General features: G+C 44.1%; 1 protein-coding gene across 1 annotated transcript in view; it reads right to left on the bottom strand.

Moving 5' to 3' along the window:
• Positions 1 to 7,509: 7,509 nt before the first annotated feature.
• The window catches only part of CCDC198 (coiled-coil domain containing 198), a 191,144-nt gene continuing 176,007 nt past the window's right edge, over positions 7,510 to 22,646 (bottom strand). Inside the window, exons 5-6 of the mRNA XM_085628005.1 lie at positions 19,890 to 20,067; positions 7,510 to 8,037 (exon numbers count right to left, since the gene is read on the bottom strand). Of these exons, the coding sequence (XP_085484131.1) occupies positions 7,787 to 8,037; positions 19,890 to 20,067 (429 nt within the window). The 3' untranslated portion in view covers positions 7,510 to 7,786. The remainder of the gene's footprint in view (positions 8,038 to 19,889; positions 20,068 to 22,646) is intronic.

Raw genomic sequence — 22,646 nt, 5'->3', positions numbered from 1 at the left:
CACAGCCACATGTTTTCTCACAACTTTCTCCTACACCTATGCACATGCAGAGTAATATGCTTACTACAACATAACTTGAAAAGACTCTGCAAAATATGAAAAACACCAAAAACACTTGCCATATAGGCCAAGCTGCTCTCACTTTTACTATAGCCGTAGAGCCTACCGTAGTAGGCTCTACCTGCCACTAAAGGCCTGCTCCAGCGTTAACAAGGGAGTGAGCTTTTAATTGCCGGTGCAGTCTGCTACGGAGGGCTCTAAGGCAGAGGTCTTCAAACTTTTTTACTCTGAGCCCCCCCTAAGCATAATGTTTTGAGGTCGGGCCCCCCTCCAAAACTTTATGACAAGGATTGGGGGAGCGGGAGGGACATGGCTGCGTGCAGGGAGCGGTGCTTATGAGATGATTTCAGAAATACTTTTTCTATATCTTATGAATTGCACCAAATATGAGACTTAGGAAACAGCAAATGCATCAAACCAATACAGATATCCCAGACAAACTGCTCCCCATAATTGGGGTGTGGTGAGCCCCTCACACTCTTTGACCCCAATGCAACTATACCTGCTGCGCTAATGATAACTGCAGTCCTGAGTAGCAGGCTATCTCCTTTGCCTTTTTTACCTCTTCCCCTCCATGATGGATCATCACCTCTGTCCTAATGCTTGAAAGGACAATAAGCTCTGATGCCCCTGTTTTTTAAAGGTAGACAGTCATAATTGTGATGCGGTGGACCCCCCAAATCCCTGGGCCCCAGTCCTGCTGCATCTGCTCCTTTATGATAACCAGAAGTGGCCAATTCCACACTTGGCATCCATCATCCCCTTTGGTATCACTTACACACTTGGCAGCAGTACCAGCTTCACTAATGAATGTCCCTTTAAAAAAAAAAAAAACGCTTATATTGTCCCCTTCTTTGGGGTATCTCTCTGAAGAAGCGGTCTCCGGCCATTTGTAAACATAAAAATGAGTCTGCATACAGTGCTCCCTATTCTGGGCCTTCTCTTTGACAATATCTATGAATCTCGCTCCTTTCCTCTGTCTCCTAGACCATTACTGTGAGGCCCCAAGGATCGAGAGGATTAGGGCTCTGCATCTGAATGCAGCCCTGCTGGCCATCTACCTGCCACCCCATGGACTCAGATTTCACAAAAAACTGCCCCTGAATGGTTAATACTGACTTTGAGATGCCGCTGCCTGAAATCGAAGTGTGGGTGGTAGTGCAGAAAGTTAAAAAAGAAACCATGGAATTATGAGTTTCTGCAGCAGCAGCTTTTTCCACATAATTATCAGTGTACTGCATTTGCTACATAATCTGCAGATTGCAACAAAAAATCTTAATTCTAGCTCAAACGGAACAAAAGTTACTTAAAGCATGACAAAGTGTTCCGGAGCAGTGGAAGGCCCTTTGCAAAGATTGACTGGTAATCTTGTAGTTGCTTACTGCTGTATTTGGGTGCTACACTGGTAATAATGAGGTGAAATATTTCCCCTGACAACATTACCATGAGTTAAAATGACAAAATAATGAAGTAATGCTAACCACAAAATGTGGCGCATTGTGCCGCATAATTTACCTTTTCTTGCTGCATAATTTAGTCAAATCTGCCGCATAATGTTGTCCTCTTCTGCTGAATAATTCAAGTGGATCTGCTTAAAGCTTTATGGTGGCAAAGATCTATTCTTTTTAAGATGTAATGTAAAGGAGTTATCAACTGGGATCTGGAATAGTGGAGACACTTACAAAAATGTCTGCATTATATACAGTTTGATTACTTATTACTAAAAAGTATGTTTTGTAAGAACTGCATCATTTTACAGCAGCCTAGCTTAGAGTACGTAAATACTGTTTTATAATAATGACTTACATATCCACAGTGCTTTCTGCCACAGGCTGGGACCTCATAGCACTTAAAACAGGGCCATTGGAATTTTGCGGCAGGAGAAGGCCAAATTATGCAGCATGGTTGACTAAATTCTGCAGCAAGCAAAGGCGAATTATGCTGCATATTTTGTGATAGCATTACTGCACTATTTAGCTATTTTTACACTTGTTAACATTGTCCTGGACTTTATTGCCCCTCAGAAGTACCACATTAACACCTACATATAGCAATAAGCAACAGAAAGGTGACCAGTCAACCTTTAGAAAAGGCCTTCCACTGTGAGGTAACATGCGTTGCTGCATTTTTTAATCTGCAAATTATGCAGCAGACGATGGATTATGTGGCAAATGCGGGAAAACCATAACTATGTGCTGTGAGTGCAGGGTGAGCGTGAAAGTGAAGGGTGAGAATGAGGAGTGAGTTGTCTGAATGCAGGGTGAATTCCCAGACACTTGAAGTTAATCAGCATGTTATTGACGGGGTGTAGGGTTTCAGATATAAGTTAAACTATTGCTATTATGGAATTAATCAGGGAATCGAGGGTGAAGGAAATAAATAATGTGCTGATCCTGCAACAAACTTCCAGTCTTATGATTAGGGTTGCCAGCTCATTATTTTGATGTTGCTGATGGTACAAAAATAAACAGTCACTTTTAAATGTGTTCTAGGACTGCCTTAATGTTTCATGACTGAAAATAAAAGGAACAGACAGAAAGTCAAATTACAAATGAATACATACTTTTTTATTTAAGACCCTATTTAGTGTCAAAGCAAGGTCTTTCCAGGCTCTTTAAACATACATGGATGGCATTTTTAGGTCTCGCCTACGCAGCATGCATGCACCGCTTAGGAAAAAGACCTTTAGCAATTGATTTGGTTTTGAGTCCAAAAACGTGCACATGTTGCATTGCTTTCAAAGGCAACGCGTACACGTTTGGCGATTCCCTTGCGGGAGCGAGCAGCGGCGGCATATGTTAGCAATTATCGTGCCTTGCTGCTCGCTCCCGCAAGGGAATCCGGCGCAGGCCCCCTCCGCTCTCCCCTCCCCCTGCTGCCGCGCGAGGCGAGCGCGCTTGTTTGCTTTGTTTTTGCTACATATTCTGTCTTTGTCTCCTTGGGTAACAGTCGATGTACACTTTGAAGTTTCATTCATTACCTGTGTTAAAGTCAACAAAGGCTACATCTAAGACAACCAGTCTCGGGCAGGATACCACTTTTTTTCAGCTGCCTAATTAAATGCAATTACTTTATTTTATCCCAGGGTTCAAACTTGCAGCGTTGCCTTGTAATAATTGAAATTGCATGCACAGCCAGGGGACTGCTTGATGCCAGAGAGGAGACGGGCCTGCTGTCATTCCTTGCCGTAGCGTCTAAGTCAAAGGTACAGCGACGTCCTCATTCCTCAACCCAGTTATTAGCCGCGCTACGGGAGAGCCTCGGCAGCTAAAGCTCCTCCTAAATGCACAACAGGATGTATTGACCCACTCCTGCTCCCGAAATAGCAGCGAAAGGCGGGCATGTGCTGTAGTTGGCCACACCTCGAATATTGGGAACTTTCAAAGGCCGTGTGGGTGATGTCTTCACACGCTGACCTCTGCATGGCGTATCAAAGAGCATGCTCGCCAGGACTGTGACAAACATCAAAAGCAAAGCCCTGCCCGTCATTATCTCCTTTGAAGGTTATGAAGCATAAGCGCGTCACTGAAGATGTGAAAAGGAAATTTTAGGTCGCTGCCCGGTCCTTGTTCCCGCTGACTGCCTGTAGACCGGCCTCAGACAGGCATTATACCTTTGCCTGTCTTCTATTTTGTTATCACGGCTCTAGCAAACCTTTATTGTGGAAGGGGGTAAATTACAAGACCGGAGCCTCTAATGAGGTCTAGGGAAACTCTTTGATCCACGCGCTGGTATCAAGTTGTGCTGCATTTTGAGTCCGGCTTTAGTGATTAATCATTTGGTAAATCTAGTCTCACCAGCGCTAATGATAGGGAGTGCCTTCAGCCCTTTTGTCGGCCGGTGAAATAAGAGCATCTTTACTAAGTGTCAGAACCCTCCCCTTTTGTTAATGGTGCCAACAGGTCTAGGACGGGGCAGTTAGAGCTAATGCGAGATCTTAAGACTCAAATTGCATTCAAGCTTAAAGAGGGAGCAGGACATGTTCGCTCCCGCCGCCAGACACACCGACAGCTTGAATGGCTGTGGGGAGAAGACGACGTGACACAAAACCGTGAAACCCAACATGCGACCCGAATATCATTTTTCGTTAAGTCAACTGGGCGCTACTGAGCTCGCACGATTCAAGAAATGCCTATACAGGTGAAACAGTGCTGTCGTGAACACAAAAACATTGCATTTGTCACAGTGTTGTCATGAAAACATCTTTACAACATTATTAAACAAGATAAAAGGTCATAAAAAGCATATGTTATATGTCCTAAGATGACACAGGTCCCTTGGCGTATAAACAGTGGACTGACAAAAAAGTCACCAAAGAAACGCAGTGGGTAATACATTGATGTGTTGATAAATTTTGTTGTTATTGCATAGTATAACTTCTGTATTTGTAAAGCCCGCCTTCAAACACGGGTATCTTGGCGCTGAATAACAGATGTTTATTGTTACCCAACGGCACTCCTTGTATTGAACTCAGAAGGATGAAAGACTAAGTGGATGTGCAGGGATTTGAACCTGTGACAATGAGGTGGAACACAGGCCCCCTACAGTGGCATAATTAGTCCACTAAGCCACCAGAGGCAGTATGTCATGTCATTTTATGACATTCCTTTTTTTTGGCATGGTACGGTATGATGTGGTATGCTGCCATCATTTTCATAATGCCCACCTGTCATCAGAATGGCCTGGTAGTGCTAGGTCCTATCTGGGACGTTTGTTTTCACATGGTTCTGTTCTGTCTTCTTACGGACAGGAGTTTGATTGAGCTGACGTAGGATGATGTATTTTGATTATGTTTTGTATTTTGTGCAGCTCTTTAAATGAAAATAAAGACGTGCAGGTTCTCACTCTTTTCTAGTTTCTGTTGGCACCTGAGAAGTGCTAATATTGCAGCAGAGATGAGAAGTACAGCTACTCTCCCTTTATTTATTTATTTATTTATTTGAAGGTTTTATATAGCGCGAACAAGACCCTTGTGGGTATCAGAGCGCTTTACATGGCAAATGAACGGAAGCAGGAACAAGCGTAAAAAATCTAAATAAAGGTGATTCCAATACAAGGTGCTCAATAATACAGACTAGTGATTATATTACAGTAATAAGTAAATAAATCAAGTGAATTGAGCCATGAGTATCGCTTTCACTTCTTTTTTAAATGAGGCCGTGGAAGGGTTCAGTCTTGTTTCGGCGGGCAAAGCATTCCAGATCCTGTGAGCCATTCCAGAGAAGGACTGGTTGTAAGTTTTCTTCTTGGAAAATCGTTGTGGTCTCAGTAGAAGATTCATGGAGCTCCTGGAGGCTCTATTACCAGAGGAGAGTACCTTTCAATTGGAAGAAGTACGGACTGTGCATGCCCCATTAAAGAACTGCTGTGATGAGGTGTGATGGTTAAATATTTAGTTCAAATGGAGGGGAACCACAAGTGGGCATGTCAGATGCTTGTGTAGCTATACAAAGGTCATTAAGTGAGACTGTATGATTTAATTGTGGGAGACATTTTGTCAGAGAGCTTTACTATTTACTAGTCTATTGTTTGCTTTTCTGTCCTCTGAGTGCAATGCATGCATTGTGTTACTTGGATGGAATTGCTTTCATTGTATTAAAAGCACTGATTAAAATGGATTCATAGGTTACCTTTCCTTTTATTTGAGATAAGAGCAGATTAGTGATCTGTTTTTTGCTGAGCGGCATTATCAGGTCTCTACATAGCTGACAACTGCTCAGGCTCAGGCAAAATTCTGCTGATACCTCCATCATAGGTGGTGGGTAAACAGTAACCACAAACATTCAGGGGCGAGATTGGAATGTCATTGCTCACCACCATAATGAAACAAGCATTGGCATAGCCAATCGGTCTCACCTTTGGGACCTTATAAGTATTTAGTTATGCAGCACAATATCCTTACTGCAGCAACATTAACTGTTGCATGGCTAAACACTAATAAGGTCCCAAAGACGAGACCTATTGGCTATGCCAATGCTTGTTTCTATTGGCAAGCCTTTTTTATATTCCTTTTCATGAAATGCATTTTCACACTACAGCAGTAAATTTACAATACAAATGTAAGGAATAGGCAGAGTCAGGGCCCAGGGGGTACTGGAAAAAGAAAACAAACTAAGCCTCCGTAACCCATTTCCAAAGGTATGCAAGTGGTCTTTAAAGAGCTGTGAAAAACTCGGGCGTGCTGGAGTCTTAATAAGACTCCAGACACTGCCCAGCCGAGCCCCCAGCAGCCCACCCACTGACCTCTGGCCCCACGGCACTCTGAGTGCTTCTGAGTAAATGAAGACAGCCTGGAAATGCAGCACATAAACATCGATGCACTTCCAGGCGTCTTCATTTACATGTGCTTGCAGAGGCCTTTGCGCCCCCCTGGGAACCCATCCATGCCCCCCCCAGGGGGGCGTGCCCCACAGTTTGAAGACCTGTGCTCTAAGGCTATTAGAACATTCTGCCCCTAAAGGGCAGAATGTTCTAATTTGTAAAACAAAGGCCTAAGGGAGCACGAGGGGGTTGAAATCCCCTTGGACTCCGAATGGCCTTTGTTAAACATTGGAATGTTGATGCTCTGGTCTCCTACCAGCCTTTAGAGGCCTGGAGCACTTCATTGTTTTCAATTGAGCTCCCAACATTTCAATGTTATAATATCCATAAATACCATCAGTGGCGGCCGGCAATAACAAACAGTGGTAAGGCGGGTGGGCAGTGTGGGAGGGGGAGCACAGTAATGTGGGTAGGTTTAATAATAATAAAATAATTCAAATAAATGGAGACTTACCTGGAGCTGCCGGCCGCCTCCCACGTCACGCCTTGGTCTTCCAGTAAACACCGGGGCAGCATTAGACTCCCTGTGCTATCCCCACACTGCTCTCATGCTATAAGAGAGCAGCACGGGATTGGCCTGAGTGGGCTGCTTTGACGCTCCGCTCAGGAGAGGGAATCTGTGCTGTTACTCCAGCCAGGCTGTACAATACAGCTGGGCTGGAGAAACCTAGGTGCGCATGTGTGTTTAGCCTAAGCCAGCCCACCAAACACACATGCCCACTTACAAGTGCACAACCAGTCCTCCTCCCCCTTCCATGACCCTGGCCCCATCTCTCCCTACAATGCTGGCTCAGCGAGCAGCTAAAAAATACAACGATATTAAAATATCATTTTATTTTCAGCTACTGACTCTGAGCCAGTGGAGTGACGCTACTCCGCCATTGCAGAGGAGCCGTCCCTAAATAACATATACACTTCAAATTCATGCATAGGTGTAGTCAGTAACCACGATAAGAGCAGAAGAATAACATAAAAACACTACCCATATAAGCCACATAACAGGCACACACGTTTCCACAACACTGCCATTCAGTAGATAGCTATCCATGAAAAAATACCCTCTGATTCCTCTTCAAGGTATGAAGTGCTATATAAATGCAACAACAGTACAGTACAATACAATAGTATAGATGTGTGCATTTCACAGAGGAAATATGAGTGTTTCTTTATTATTTATTTTACATTAATACAGTATGTGTTTCTCTCACAAGCAATAACATGAAAAAACATTATTAAAGGATTACATACGTTTAATGAGCATATGAAGTCCAATCCTTGCCATTAATTCCTATTTTAAACGTAGCTGAAACTCGAGTCACACTTACAAAAGATATTTATTTTGCATAGTATTTTTTTCAACCTTATTATTTGACCTCAACATATTAGACACGTCGTTTATCAGCGCCTACAGATCTTGATCAAAGAACTCCTCAAAAGTTGGAATTCTTTCTGCCTTTGTTCTAGTCAGTGGGGGCCTGTGATGAATCTTCTTATCTTCCCTTCCCCAGCTGTCTAGTGACTCATCGCTTGAGCTGTCGCATATTATTCCGTGCCCAGACCGGTGTTTCATGAGCCAGAGTTCCAATTTACTGTTCTCGCTCCTGTAAAATTCAGGTGTGTCACACTGCTCTGACGTGTCTCCGTTCCATGGTGATCCTAGAAAAAAATAAAAATGTTTAGCACATCCAATGTTGCTTCCTAATATATTTTTTTGACAAACTTCGGATGTGCGGTGGCATTTTGCTAATGTCCATACAGGTATAGGAAAAGAAAACTTTGAAAAATGCATTGGTGGTGCCAAGTCTGGTGGAATACAGCTGAGGCACTGGTCCACATTCCTCACCAGGACTTCCTGCCCTGTGATAGCAATATACTAATGTTTCTGCAGAGGTTATACATTTAGCTGCCACTATACAAATGTTCCTGTTTTTCGGTTTCATTAAATATGCTTTCATGCCATGAGCAGTAATCTCTTTATTGCTCTCATATCGCTGAGTGGGAAAGCAGAATGTCGCAGAGAAGTAGGAACAGTGCTTAATTTGTAAAATATGAAGTGCAGTCGGCTCCACCCACTTCCACCAGTGGCTCCACCCACTTACTCTATTTGCTCCAACCACATCCTGATTTGGCACTGCTGACTACTTGGAAGTTTATTTTTTTCTCTGGATTATGGCCCAGGAGGCCCAGGCTACTCCCTTCACCTTTACTCTCCATCACGTCTTCACCCTTTTTTTTTCTTCAGATTATTATAGTGGTTTACATGAGCACCAGTTATGTTACCCTGGGGCACATTGATTTGCTTGATAGGCACGGGCGGATGACGTGATTTGCCCAGAATCACAGGTTTTTGAGCCGACCCCGAGACTCGAAGCTGGACCTGGTTCCCCCATTCCAAAGTGGGCAGCTGTGACCATTATGCCACATCCTCTACCCCTGACATGGAATCAGAAATGCTCCTTTCTGTTCTCATCACTACCACAGTGTACATTACAACGCTTTCTCCGTTTTGGTTTCAAGCTCTACCCAGCTTCTGACTGGAGTGGACTTCCCTGAGCCCTCTCAGGTGCACTTGTCTCTCTCCACCATGTAAGAAGCTAAGGAATTCCCCGGTCCGGCCTATTCTGCAATTACCACACTGGACAGTGTTGTTAGGCCATAACAATGGCACACCTGAATCCACAAATACCATACAATGTATCAGAACTGCACAACAAAATCAGAAGCGGATGAAAAATACCTCTCGGGCACTATTAAACATAGCCGGGACACTGACCCATTATAGCGCCCAGTTAATTAGAGATGCACTTGTGCAAATACCATGTCACAAACAAAACGTTTCTTACAGCTTGCCTAGTTTCATTTTGTAATTTTTTATGTGTTTCCCATCATAACATTAATTGCAGATTTTGAGTGCAAATTTTAGGCCAGTGACGCACTGCAATCCTAAGGGCGATTGATGCAAAAAAGCTGTGCCAACTTTTCAGGGTCAATGAAGATATTTTTGCTGCAATTCGCTTCTGCAGATGTTAAGCTTTTAAACATTTTTGGTGACATGATTAAAATCCAGAAAGATTCTGTACCGCCTGACCTTGTCTGAAAAGTTGAAGTGGTTTCTCAAGGCATAGAGGGCACAGGCAATATTTTAAGAATACCTGTTTTAATGTCAGCTAGCAGTGTCAAAGGGCGGCAGTGGAATAAAGGGCCCGTTACCTGTTAAGGTCTAATTTTTAAACTGTGTTAAAAAATTAAGTAAATAAAACATATATGCAAGCAGCCTTGTAGGGTGGTGAGGACACAGAGAGGAAATTTCAACTAGGAAGCCAGACATGCTCTGCACTGCAATAAGTATCACCCAGGAGTTACCAGACCATCCTACACCTCACAGATCTTGCATACATTCTGACATTTTCCTAAGCTGCCCAAGATGTTCTGTTTGTCTCATACCAAACTGATCTGTTGTTTTTAACCCCCACTACTCCCTGGCTGTGACCGGTCTACTCTATGAACTTGTTCAGCATCTTTGCAGCATGTCTGGCTGGCACAATAGTTTAAACAACTAAAGATGACAAGCATTGACAAAGCCAATAGGTCTCGCTTATGGACAAACTAATGCCTTTGACAATCGGGTGGGGGTGGTGAACGGGAGGGCAGGCGGGGGTGGTGAACCGGAGGGTAAGGGAAGGGAGTGCGGGTGAGGGTGGTGAAGGTAAGGAAGAGTTGTCGGTAAATCAGAGAGTGGTTGGGGGTGGCAATCAGGACTGACAAAAAAAGAGTTCACCCAAAATAGGTCCAGTTACTTCACAAAGAAGATCAGATTTTGGGCAGATAGCAGGTTTACATAATAATGGTTTAACGATTACACCATCTTGACAAAGAGAGCGAGGGTGACAGAGGTAAAGATAAAACGTCTGCCACCCACATCCCTACAACTGTACAGAGGGAACATATTAATTACTAATAACTGCCTAAAAATGGCAGAAGGCAGTTGTTTACAAAACAGTCGCATAAATAAGTGAGTCAGTGCTGAAAATACGACAAACACTTTGGGAAGACTACCGATATAAGATATTTGGTAAAAATTGGTGAGGTCTAATAGTCTGAATTTATTGACTGGTTGACCGCAGTTAAGGATGTATGTGTAGAGATGCAGCTTATGAATTGTCTAACTTTTAGTTGAACTTTCTGATAATATAAAAAGTATTAAAATGAGCTGCACCGTTACTTGTACTAAATATGTTATTAGTGATAAACACGCACTTGAATTGAAGGACAGACGTTGCATCCAAAAACTGAAGATCTATTTTTAGCTGGAAAAAGAACCCTATCGTTTAGGGCCATACCGAATATCTGCAAGTGCAGAATATGTGCAAGGTTTTTCCACCGGATGAAAGGAGGTACCTGTAAGCACGTAATAAACTGTGGAGGGAGTGCACTAATGCAAAAAATATATATATATATATAAACCAAATTAAAGTCTGCCTTTAAAAAAAAACCTTAGGTAGAGAACGATATTTTCGCTTTTTGTGCAAAATAACCCACAGCGAGCAGTAATGTAATTATTGTATGGGTGCACATTGAAAGAGGTCAGAATTGGCAATATACTGTGGTGAGGGTATTTAGTGCTATAAACCTAATATAGGACGAAGTTGTGTGGGGAATACATTTTTTATTGGTTGATTATCTCAGGTGTGTGCTTTTAACGCAGATGTTATGTTATGTTATGTTATGTTAATAACATTTATTACGCGCACAGCTGCCCCAGCTAAGGGGCGTCCTGGCGCGCGACAAGGTACAACACAACCAACACAAGATCACGGGACGGCAACAGATTTAAAACAAGAAGGTTTTTAAGGACTTCCGGAATAGCAAGAGATCATTAATTGTACGGAGCTGCAGCGGGAGCGAATTCCATAACGCTGCAGCCTTCACCCGGAAAGAGCGCCCACCAGCTCGGCAAAGCCTGAACCTCGGGACTACTGCCAGCGCCTGCTCCGCAGATCTTAATGTACGGGTTGGTACATAACCGGAGATAAGATTGGAAAGGATCTGAGGAGCAGATCCTTTCAGGATTTTAAAAACCAAACATAAAACTTTAAAATGAATTCGCGACTTAATCGGCAGCCAGTGCAGGGCTCGGAGAGTGCTAGAAGCCGAACAAGACCTAGGCAAGCCGACAATTGCTCTGGCAGCGGCGTTTTGAACGCGTTGAAGCCGCACAATTTCTGCCTGATTGCTCCCTAGCAGGAGCGAGCTGACATAGTCCAGGCGAGATAAAACAGTTGCCTGCACTATCATCTGCCTGGTAGAGGGATCAAAAAACTTGAGAACAGGCCTTAAGCCCCGAAGGACGCCAAAGCAGCACGCCGCGGTTTTCTTGGTGTGCCCCACAAAGCTGAGAGTGGAATCCAGCCAAACTCCCAGGTTTCTCAACTCCATAACTGGAGTTGGAGCCACACCAAGTTCCGGCGGCCACCATCTGTCACCCCAGAGGTCCCTCCCCTTCCCGACGATCATGACCTCGGTCTTCTTTGCGTTCAGCTAGAGACAGTTGGCCGTCATCCAACTAGCCACCACCCTTAGCCCGTTCTGGAACTTGGGGGCATCCACATCGGTATCCCCACTGATGGTAACCGCCAGCTGAGTGTCGTCGGCATATGAGACCATATACATGCCCCATTGCTTGACAACATCAGCCAGCGGGCTCACATAAAGATTGAATAGAGTGGGACTCAGTGAGGAACCTTGCGGTACTCCCAAGTCCAAAGGATGGAATTTGGACTGATGGGGGGGTGTGGCAACGCAGAAAGACCGGTCCACGAGAAAGGAGCGGAACCACTGAAGGGCAAGCCCCGTAACGCCAGTCTCTTCCAGGCGGTGCAGAAGGATACGGTGCGAGACCGTATCAAAGGCGGCGCTCAGATCTAATAAAACCAGCGCCGCCGTCTGTCCCTGATCTAGCACCGACCGGAGGTGTTCCACCATGGCGAGAAGGGCAGTCTCCGTACTATGCCCAGCTCGGAACCCATGCTGGGTCTCGTCCAGAATGTTAGCTTGAGTATGAAGCTGATTGACATAGGCTTCCATCAATTTGGCCGGCCATGGGAGCAGGGAAATGGGCCGGTAGTTCTCCGGTCTCGAAGCGTCCAAGTTTGGCTTCTTCAAAATAGGAGAAACCACGGCACATTTCCATTTAGATGGAACCGTGCCCGTAGCCAACGAAGTATTAATCAAGGAACAAACCGTAGAAGACCCCACAAAAGACTGGTTCCTAAACAGGGCAGGACATACCGGATCCAAAGGCGAACCAGATTTGACCTTCTGGGCCAAAATGTCAAAAGCCTCGGATGAGAGTGGCGAAAAAAATGCCAACATAGAACAGGCAGGGGCAGTCACCGCAGTCTTCTGAACAAGCCCAGAACTTGGAAAGGCACGGTAGATGTTCTGCACTTTTTCCAGAAAAAAAGAAGCTAGGGCTTCACAATGCGAAGTAGAGGCCGTGACTATAGGAGTAGAGCGCTTAGACAGCAGGTCCTTGAGAGCTTTAAAAATAGTCTTGGATGGATTAGGGCTATTACGAAATTCCAGAGAGTAGAACGTCGCGCGAGCCCTACAGATGGCACGATGGTAGATTTTAATGGAGGCCAAGTACAGCGCTTTCTTCGCCGTATCGTAGGATCTCCGCCATTCTCTCTCGGCACGCCTGCAGTTCCCTTTCAGTGCACGTAAAGCACTGTCATACCAGGGGCTAGACCTTTTTGGACTGATCTTACTAGTCCGGATGGGAATCAAAAAGTCCAGAGCCCTGGTAATCCAACTACAGAACTGATCATAGCCCAATTCAACATCACTCGAGAGTTCAAGCGGATCAGCAGTTAGAGCGAGATGAAGATCCTCTAACCTAAGCTTGCCCCAGTGTCTTCTGGGTATAGATCGGGCTAAAGGAGTTGAAATAGTATCAGGTAAAGGAACCTGGATATCCACTAGAAAGTGATCTGTCCATCCAAGGGGCGACACGGAGCGTATTGAAGCTTCCGTTAGGTTTGTAAAAAAAGGATCCAATATATGCCCTCCAGAGTGAGTTGGTTGGGAGACTCTTTGGAACAGTTGAAGGGCCTCAAGGTCCGCTACAAAATTACCTACAGCAGGGGTCTTCTGGTTATCAAAATGAATATTCAGATCCCCTAATATGGAGTAATTGGCACACCCCATTGCCAGAGCACTGACAGCGTCAGGGAAAGCCTCCCTGAATGCGACATCATTACCTGGGGGGCGGTATACCACCAGCCCCGAGATCGAATACTGGGGGTTAATCCCGATCTTAAAGGATGCACTCTCGCACCCAGCAATGTGCACGGCATTCCAAATGCAGGAAAAGTTAGATTTCACTGCGAGTGCGATACCCCCCCCTCTAGTAGGGCGATTGAGGGTAAAGGTAGAGTATTCCGATGGAAAGGCAAGATTGATTATAGCTGTATCGTCCTCCTGCAGCCAAGTTTCAGTAATGACGAGGATATCTGGAGACTCATCATGTAGAAGATCAAAGACATTTTGATGATGCGATACCAGTAAGGTGAGAGCTGCAAATTAGAACACGGTAGCCTGCAATGCATGAGGTTTACAGACTTAAAGCATATAACATTATCTGCATTTTAAATAAGTGCTTATCTGCAGTATTTTGAAAGCAGCTGGGTCTCTGGGAGTTATGCAAACCACGGGTGGTTGGACTCTACAGCCCTCCAGGGTACTGACCAGTTGTATAGTATACAGAAGAGGCTGAAGTCTTACAAGCTAAATAGGATTCCTTTACTACAATTAGCGGGATGAAGTGCTGTGTCAGCCCTGCCGGATTTCTAATTTGAGATAAGTGTGTTGCAAACAAAATTTGCCAAACAGGTGTTTAGCAGGCACAGGCTGGAGCCATTATTTATTCTTCGGCTGGAACCATTATTTATTCTTCGACTGGAGCCATAATTTATTCGTTAAATACAATCATCTTTGCTGTAAATAGCCCTTCGTGCTGTACGTGTGCTCTGCACCCTTTGCTCGTTCTAGTCCCCACACAGTTTCAAAAACAGATCCCCAACCCAGCAAAAGTCAAATTTGTAACGCTCTAATAAGACATTTTTAAATTATAAACACGCAAAATATTCCAGGCTGTAAAATATGATTAAATCCGAGTTGCCTGCTATACGTTGTAAATCGAATGACCGTTTGTTATCACACCCATCATGAGCAGGGACTCGCAGCAGAAATTAAATCTATTGGAAAGTTCACATTACCTTCCTAAGAGGTTCAGGAGGAGCAGGTCAGGAGCCACAGTATTATTTATTTTCAAACGCTCCCTTCAGTAAAGAAAATGCCCGCCTTTTGCTGCTATTCGAGTGACCTCAGGTCAGGACCATGGCAGGGGCAGGAAGCGGAAGCGGAGAGGCGGCGGAAGGTAGAGCGTGGGGGAAGGTGCCCGTTTGAGAAGAAGGCTGATCTGCCCTGGAGGCTGCGCTGGGTTGTTTTTTAAGGCAGGAGGGACGTGATTACAGCCAGGGAGAAGAACAATCATTATCAGCCTTAGGATCATGGGCAAGCACTGCTGCACTGTGTGCTCTCGGTTTCAGGCAGTCCCTCCCCAGGAAGGCGGAATGTGCCTCGTAATAAGGCATGCATCAAAGAGGCATTCAATTTGAAATATTTTACGACGTAGACCCGGCCCTGAGAAATAAGTGCCGGTGCTAAGCACCGGAAAGCACCGGCACAAATTAAGCACTGCTGCTCACTCTCGACTACTCACTCTATACTACTCACTCTATACTACTCACTCTCTACTACACACTCTCTACTACACAATCTCTACTACACACTCTTTACTACACACTCTTTACTAAACACTCTACTACACTAGTACTCTCTACTACACACTCTACTACACTACTACTCTCTATTACTCACTCTCTACTACTCTCTCTACTACTCTACTATTCACTCTCTACTACACACTCTCTACTACTCTCTCTCTATTCTTTACCACTCTCTATACCACTCTCTCTACCACTCTCTACCACTCTCTCTACCACTCTCTACCTCTCTACCTCTCTACCTCTCTACTTCTACCTCTCTACCTCTACCTCTCTACGCGCACACATATGCATATATATATATATATATATATATATATATATATATATATATATATATATATATATATATATACATATGCATTTATATATATATGTATATGTGTATATATATACATACATATATAAACATATATACATCTTCATATCTATATAAATACATGCATACATATACATATATGCATACATATGCATGTTATGTACATGAAAGTTTGAAAAACACTAATAGAAGCAAAGCTAAAAAAACACCTAATTACAAACAGAATTGCTTTAACTTAAACGAGGGCGAGACCTATTGCATTTTCAATGCTTGTATATGGTAGCTGACGCTTTTTAAGACCTCCTCTAATTTTTATCCAGAATGAGAGAAATGGGCTGGTAGCATATAGATAGAAAGTTCACTATTGGTGTAATCATCATTTTCAAGGTCTCCACATTCCATGCATCCTGGATGCATTGGAGACAACCTTGCACAGTGATACAAGGGTACCTGCGATAGCGATAGGCAGTCCATTGTGCGCCAGTGCTGGGGAAAGGACAGGATTGCACCATATTTAGATAAATAAGGCACATTCATGCCCTTTCGATGCAACGCAGCGCAGCGCAGCAAGGTGACTTGCTGTGCTGCGCTGCGTTACTCATTAGAAATATGCCCCATAGTCTTTACTGTTATAAGAAGATCCAGGTTACATTTGTTGTCTAATGTGATGTGGCACAGTAGATGATATCTGGGCAGAGACCTGTTTTTTTAATATTGCAAATCCACCCTGACAGTGTGCTGCTTTTGGGATAGGAGGTATGACTGAGAAATGTAGTCTTTTTGAGGTTTATGTTTAGCTTCCGATGGGTCATTTAATCCTTGCTTTGTGTTAAGCAGAAGTATGTTCTATTCTATTTCATCTGCATGTTGATCATTAGAGATGTTCAGACAGACCAGAAATCCCACAAGGTGGTGGAAACAAATATTGAATAAACCAGGATCAAACCTTGGGGACACCAAAGGGACTGAGATGTGGGTATCATTGATTACCTTTTCAACATCACTCAATTAAGAATGATTTCAACCTCTCTAAGACTGTACCTCATAGTTTGTGTTGGAAACTGGGCTTCTTTGCAAATGTACCCCACCTTTAGCCCCCAATCAGCTAGATGCTGGATTTTGACTCTGAAAGTTCACTGGGACCAACTTACCAGTCCCCAGTGCCAGCGCTCTTTCCTCTAATAGTAATGTGAGTTGGTTCACCAAATTGGCAAGATGGGTTTCCCCCCTTATAAGTCCATAGGGTACCCAGGCTAAGGGTGGTAAAGGGGTCACCAGGGCTGCAGTACAGGGCTGCCTGTGTGACCCAAGTAAAAGTGAATTTGCAGGTCTACCATTGCAGCCTGCACAAGCAGCCTGTCCGCTTGAAAGAGACCCTGCACACACCACGGGTTGCAGGGTCACTAATATTGCCTTAATACAAGTAAGTCACCTCTAAGGTAGGCCTCCTATAGCCCAGGAGGTAGGGTGCCTTATATTAAAGGTGTGGATATATATGTTTAGACATATATATCCTTACAGTAACCCAGTAAAGCAAGGTTTACTGTAAGTAACCGGTGGTCCATAGGATAACGGCTGCCTACTGAGCAAACTCGAGATAGCCAGCTCCATTATGGTAGCACTGAATTGTATTGTGCTTGGCCTCAAACACTGTGCTTTTTCACCCCCAACATGATTCTTGTGTTGAGGTTGAGCTGGCCTGCGCGTAGGTGCCAACCTGAGTGGGAGCCCAGCTGAGGTTTAGTGCTCCAGTGTCTTGAAGGGCTTCTCCAAGCTGTTTGCCACCAAGACAAGAGTCTGCCCTCCTGGTGTGTTATGCTGGCACTTCCCCAGGATGGAGACAAAGGCCTGGGCAGAAAGCCTCAAAGACTTCACCACCCTTGATGAGTAAATGTACTAGTACCCCACTGGAGGACAAGCCCTTCCCACCCTTGAAGCAGATTTGCTTGCATGAAAGCGGGAGAATCCGATATGCAGGAGGCGTACACCTCCAAAAGGCTGGTCACACCTTTAGGGTGGGCTAAGAGGTCTGTACAGCCAAGGAAGGGTTCTGCCATTTTGGGAGACCCTGAAATAGAATATTCTGTAACCACAGTGACGTACACCCATAGTATGTTGTCACTACAGGGGCGGGTTAACTGCAAGGGCCAGTAGCCCATTGGCCACTGTCCCTCACACCCTTAACACCCTCTAGACTAGAAAGGTTCCCCTGACACCAGAACCTCAGTTCTGACTTTAAATCTGAGAAGAGGCAAAAAGAAGACACCGTGACCGACAACAGGACTTTGGATTCTTCCGCAGTGCGAAGATAGGACTCTTAAGTGCCCTGAAGAGACCATATACTGGAACCGTGTGTTTGACCTGTGTCCATAGCGAAGCTAATTAGTCCCAGCAAGAGAGACTCCAGTGGACGCCACACACTGAAGCAAACTCCCCTGGACTGGTGGGACCAGTCCCCTGCAAGCTGCAGAAAAATTGACGTGCTGCATGGCAAGAATTGTGACCCGCTGAGTCTGTCGATAATGAGCCTGAAGAGACGTAGTGTCCTGCAGGCCCGGAGTGATTGCTAAGCTTTCACCAAGTTTCACACTGTTACTCTGCTCCTGTCGCCCTCCAGCCACCGAAGTACCTGTGGATTACTTTTGCAGCAGCCAAGGCTTGTTGGTTGCCAGCCCAGTAACCCACCCCTGAAGTGACTTCACCAGCCCGAGAACAACTCATAGCGACAGTGACCAATGTCTGCAACAAAGGTGCTGTCATCGAGTGTGTGGTAAAGCGGCATGTTTGGTGCGACCTGCCCCGGTGATTGACAGCTGCCACCTACCTCTGCACTCAGAGCTGTCAAGCAAGGTAGAAGAAATCCAGCTGTTGAACATAGGTCCTAGGACGCCAAAGGCCTCTACTCTCCGAGGGAAGAGTGTAACTCCATCTCCAAGTGTGGTTTAGTCAAGTGCTGCAAGTTTGACAGCTCCCACTGAGCCTGTTAATACCAAGCACAGCCAAGTCACCTCAGCACCTGAACTCCCTGGGCAAAGTAGCAAAGTAACGACTTTTGGAACTTGATCTAGGGACCCGCATGACCTTATTCACAAAAGGGTTCATTTGTGTTTTCCCCTATTGACTTCAATAGGACCAGTATGACAGTTTTACTGCTTTTATTTTTAAACACTTAAAAAATGCACAACTTCTGTTGTATGTATGATACAAAGTTTGTTTTGGTGTCTATATTAATATAAAAATACACTTCATTTTTATAAGTTGGTGTTGGATTTCTTTCAAGTCACGTCCATTACTTATACACCATAATGGTACTGTAAAAGTCTTAACACATGTTCCTCCAGTAATGCCTGACTGCTCTTTGCCACGGTACCAGGACTGAGCTAAGGATTATTGATGTTGAATCAAAGGATCATTTCTGTGTATTCCATCATGACCAATGTGCCACTCTGCAATGAAATTAGTTGTGAAATATGCTTTGGCCATTTGAGTTTTACAGTCCAATGCATCCATGACACCTGTTTGAGTCTTGGTGGTTGATTAGTATAGAATGTCTCTACATTCCAGATCCATAAGTACGGAGAATAACATTTTAGATTTAAGGAGGAGGTGTAGTTGCCAATAGGTGGATAGGCCAGTTCCTATTTTGAGGAGAATCTTCACTAGTTTTTAAAAGCAGTGGCTGTGAGCAAGGGGTGATTAATATCAGGAGTCCAGCTTATAGAATAAAATGTCTGTAGCATTAGTCTAAGCAAAAGTAAGAGATCAGCGATTGTTTATAAAATCAGTGAGTTTTGATGGGTTGCAACATAAGTAGTTATAGAGGTATTGGTAGGGAGAAGTTCTTGCTCTTGGATTTGGGGGATTGGGAGGAGCACAAGAGAAATGATCGGGTTAATAATGGTAGTTGATTGGAGGAGTGGATTGAGCAAGAAGCCACGTGTTGGATCCTGGGGAGGAATTAGACCATGGTAAATTGATTGAGGGAGGTCCTGAATGAACTGAAGATGCAACACTAGATGTGATTTTGAGTTTGATTTAGACATTTTTGAAGAGTGTGGTCAATATTATATGATTTATATCTGACATTTGCATTGGTATTTTGCTGTTGTTATAAAAGCTACTATATGTTTCAAAGTGTAGTTTTTCTGAGCTTTGAATTCAGGAGTTCACATTTTCTGATATTTATTGACTTCACTTTCAGTTGCTTGGGAGTACAAGAACACTGAAACTTGAAATGCAGTATGTATTTCATCAAAACAAATTATTATCCCCAACCTACTCTTTACATAAAAAAATTCTGTTCAAACTGGTGTAAACTTTAATGCAACTCTTTTCCTTACCGTGGTGCAAATTGAATGTGTCATCATGTTCGACTGTTATAAATTCATCTTCGACATTGTTCCTGTGCACATTTTCTCGCAGTTTTTTGGCCTTCAGTTCCCTCATTTTCTGCTTGTTGATCCGTGCATCCCTGTGGATTTTCCTCCTCAGTTCTGCTTGTGCCTGCAGTTGTTTCATCTAGATAAGCAAAAGAATATTAAATGTTTTCAGGTCTCTGAACTTAAGCATTTACAGTAAAGTTATTATCATGATAAGTAGATGTTCAGATTTTAAATGTTTTTGATACCCCAAATACAGTGTTCAAGTTTAAATAAGCGTACTTACTTACATATGCCTACTAGCCCTCCTGGAGTAACTATATGCCATCAATCAGGACTCTCTAGCCACCTCAGTCTTTGGCTTTTCTTTCAATCTGACTGCAAGTATAACCCATCTCTTTGCATTCAGCCTCAAGGCCTTGGTGTCAGGTGTTTACTTTCGTCTTTTCCTTTTCCCTTGAGGTTTCCAGGATCATGGCTTGTCTGGTAGTATTTGATGCAAGCTTGTGGAACGTGTAACCGATCCAGCCTGAGCGACTTTTCATGATTTCTTCATGAGTGAAGAGTTGGGAAGTCTGCTGGTATAGCTCGTTGTTGATGGTGTTTGGCCAGTGGATTTGGTGGATTTTCCTCAGGCAGGTGTTAGTGAAGGTCTGTACTATGTTGGTGGTGGTCACTGTTATCTAATTTTTTGCTCCATACAGAAGGACCGATTTTATGTTGGTGTAAAAAAGTCTGATATTGATTTGCCCCGTTAGGTCCTTGGAGCTCCAGATCTTCTTTAGCTGAATGGAGGCAGCCCTTGCTTTGCTGATTCTTACCTTGACGTCGGCATTTGTGCCGCCCTGCTTGTGTATGACACTGTCCAGGTAGGTGAAGGCCTCAACCTCTTCCAGTGCATCACCTGCAAGAGTGACAGCAGTTGTGCTAGCAGCGTTAGCCTTCAGGATCATGTTTTTTCCTCTGTGAATGTTGAGACCAAGTTGTACTGATGTGGCTACCACCTTATCGGTGTTCTCTTCCATCTGCAGATGAGCATGGGAGAGTAGGGCCAGGTCATCTGCAAAGTCCAGGTCATCGAGCTGAGTCCAAGGTGTCCACTGGATCAGATTTCTTCTTCTTGCTGTGGATGTCTTCATGATCCAGTCTATGGCCAGCAGAGGAAGAGCAAACAACCCTGGCAGACTCCGTTCCTCACTTGGAAGGCTTCCGTGAGTAATCATTCAAGGACTATCTTGCGGGTCATTCCATTGCAAGAGTTAATGATAATTCTTAAGAGTTCATCTGGCACACCGTAGTGGTGAAAACGTCCACACTGTCAAATGCCTTCTCATAGTCGATGAAGTTGACATAGTGGGGAGTGTTCCATTCCAGCCACTGCTCAATGATGATATGCAGTGCTGCAATCTGGTTTGATCTATCTTTGTGGAATCCAGTTTGCAACTAAGCGTCAACTCGTTCCTTCATTCTGTTCAGGATGGCTCTGTTGAACATTTTGCCTGGAGTTGATAGAAGAGTTATCCCTCTGTAGTTTGCACAGTTACTCAGGTCATCTTTCTTGGGGATCTTGATGAGATATCCCTCCTTCCAGTCTGATGGCACCTTTTCCTCTTCCCAGATTCTTCCAAACATTGAGTAGAGCATGTCTACTGATTTTTCAAAAACTGCCTTCCCTGCCTCTGCAGGAATGTTGTCAGGTTCTGCTACCTTCCCATTTCTCAGATGTTTGCTGGTTTCCAGTATTTCTTCCATGGTGGTCTACTGCAGTAAATTGGCAAGTCCTTGTCAGTTGGCTGTATGTCTGGTGGAGATGGCAGCATAGGCTGGTTCAACAGTTCTTCAACGTGCTCCAACAATGAAGATTGTTGGCCTTCATTACTCATGATTGTCTTCCCAGCTTTATCTTTAACAGGTATTTCTGTCTTGCTGTATCTGCCAGAGAATTTCCTTGTTAGGTTTGAGACCTCTTTCAAGTTTCCATGGCTTGCTGCTTCCTGGGCTCCTGTGGCAAGACCATCAATTAATCTTCACTTGTCTGCTCTTAATCTTTTTTATGCTTTCTTTTTGGTTTTGGTGTATTTGCCTTGAGCTTTTTCTTTTTTTGCTCTTGTTCAGCTTGGGTTCACTGCGATTTCTTTTGCTTTATTTCTTGGATTTTTCAGAGAGTCTCAGTGGAGAGCCATTCTTTATTCTGGTGTTTTTTTGGGGCCCAGTACCTCCTGGCAGGTGATGTCACTGTTTCTTTGATCTTCTCCCACTGATTTTCTATTGGGTCCCTGTTGTCCTCCAGTTCCAGCAGGACTTGAACTTGTTACTGAGGGTGACTGATTATTCACTCTGTTTCTGTGCATCTTTGAGGAGGGTGGTGGTATAGCTCTGGTTTTGATTTGTCCGTTCCATCCATGCTTTCTTCAGCTTTAACTTTAGTCAGGCCACGACAAAGTGATGGTCCGATGCCATGTTCACTCCTCTCATCACTCTCACATCCTGCAGGGACCACTGGAACTTCTTGGCAATGCAGACATAGTAGTTCTGATTCTCTGTTGAATGGTTTGGTGAGACCCAAATTGCCTTGTGTATTATTTTGTGTGGGAATACACTAAAGTACCGCCTATCACTAGACTGTTCAGAGTACAGAGATATGCAAGCCTTTCACCATTCTCATTCATGTCGCCAAGGTCATGGTTGCCCATGACTTCTTTGTACCCAGTGTTGTCA

Source organism: Triturus cristatus, chromosome 9, assembly GCF_964204655.1.
Source record: "Triturus cristatus chromosome 9, aTriCri1.1, whole genome shotgun sequence".
Taxonomy (NCBI): Eukaryota; Metazoa; Chordata; class Amphibia; order Caudata; family Salamandridae; genus Triturus; species Triturus cristatus.
This window is presented reverse-complemented; position numbering and strand designations above follow the sequence as displayed.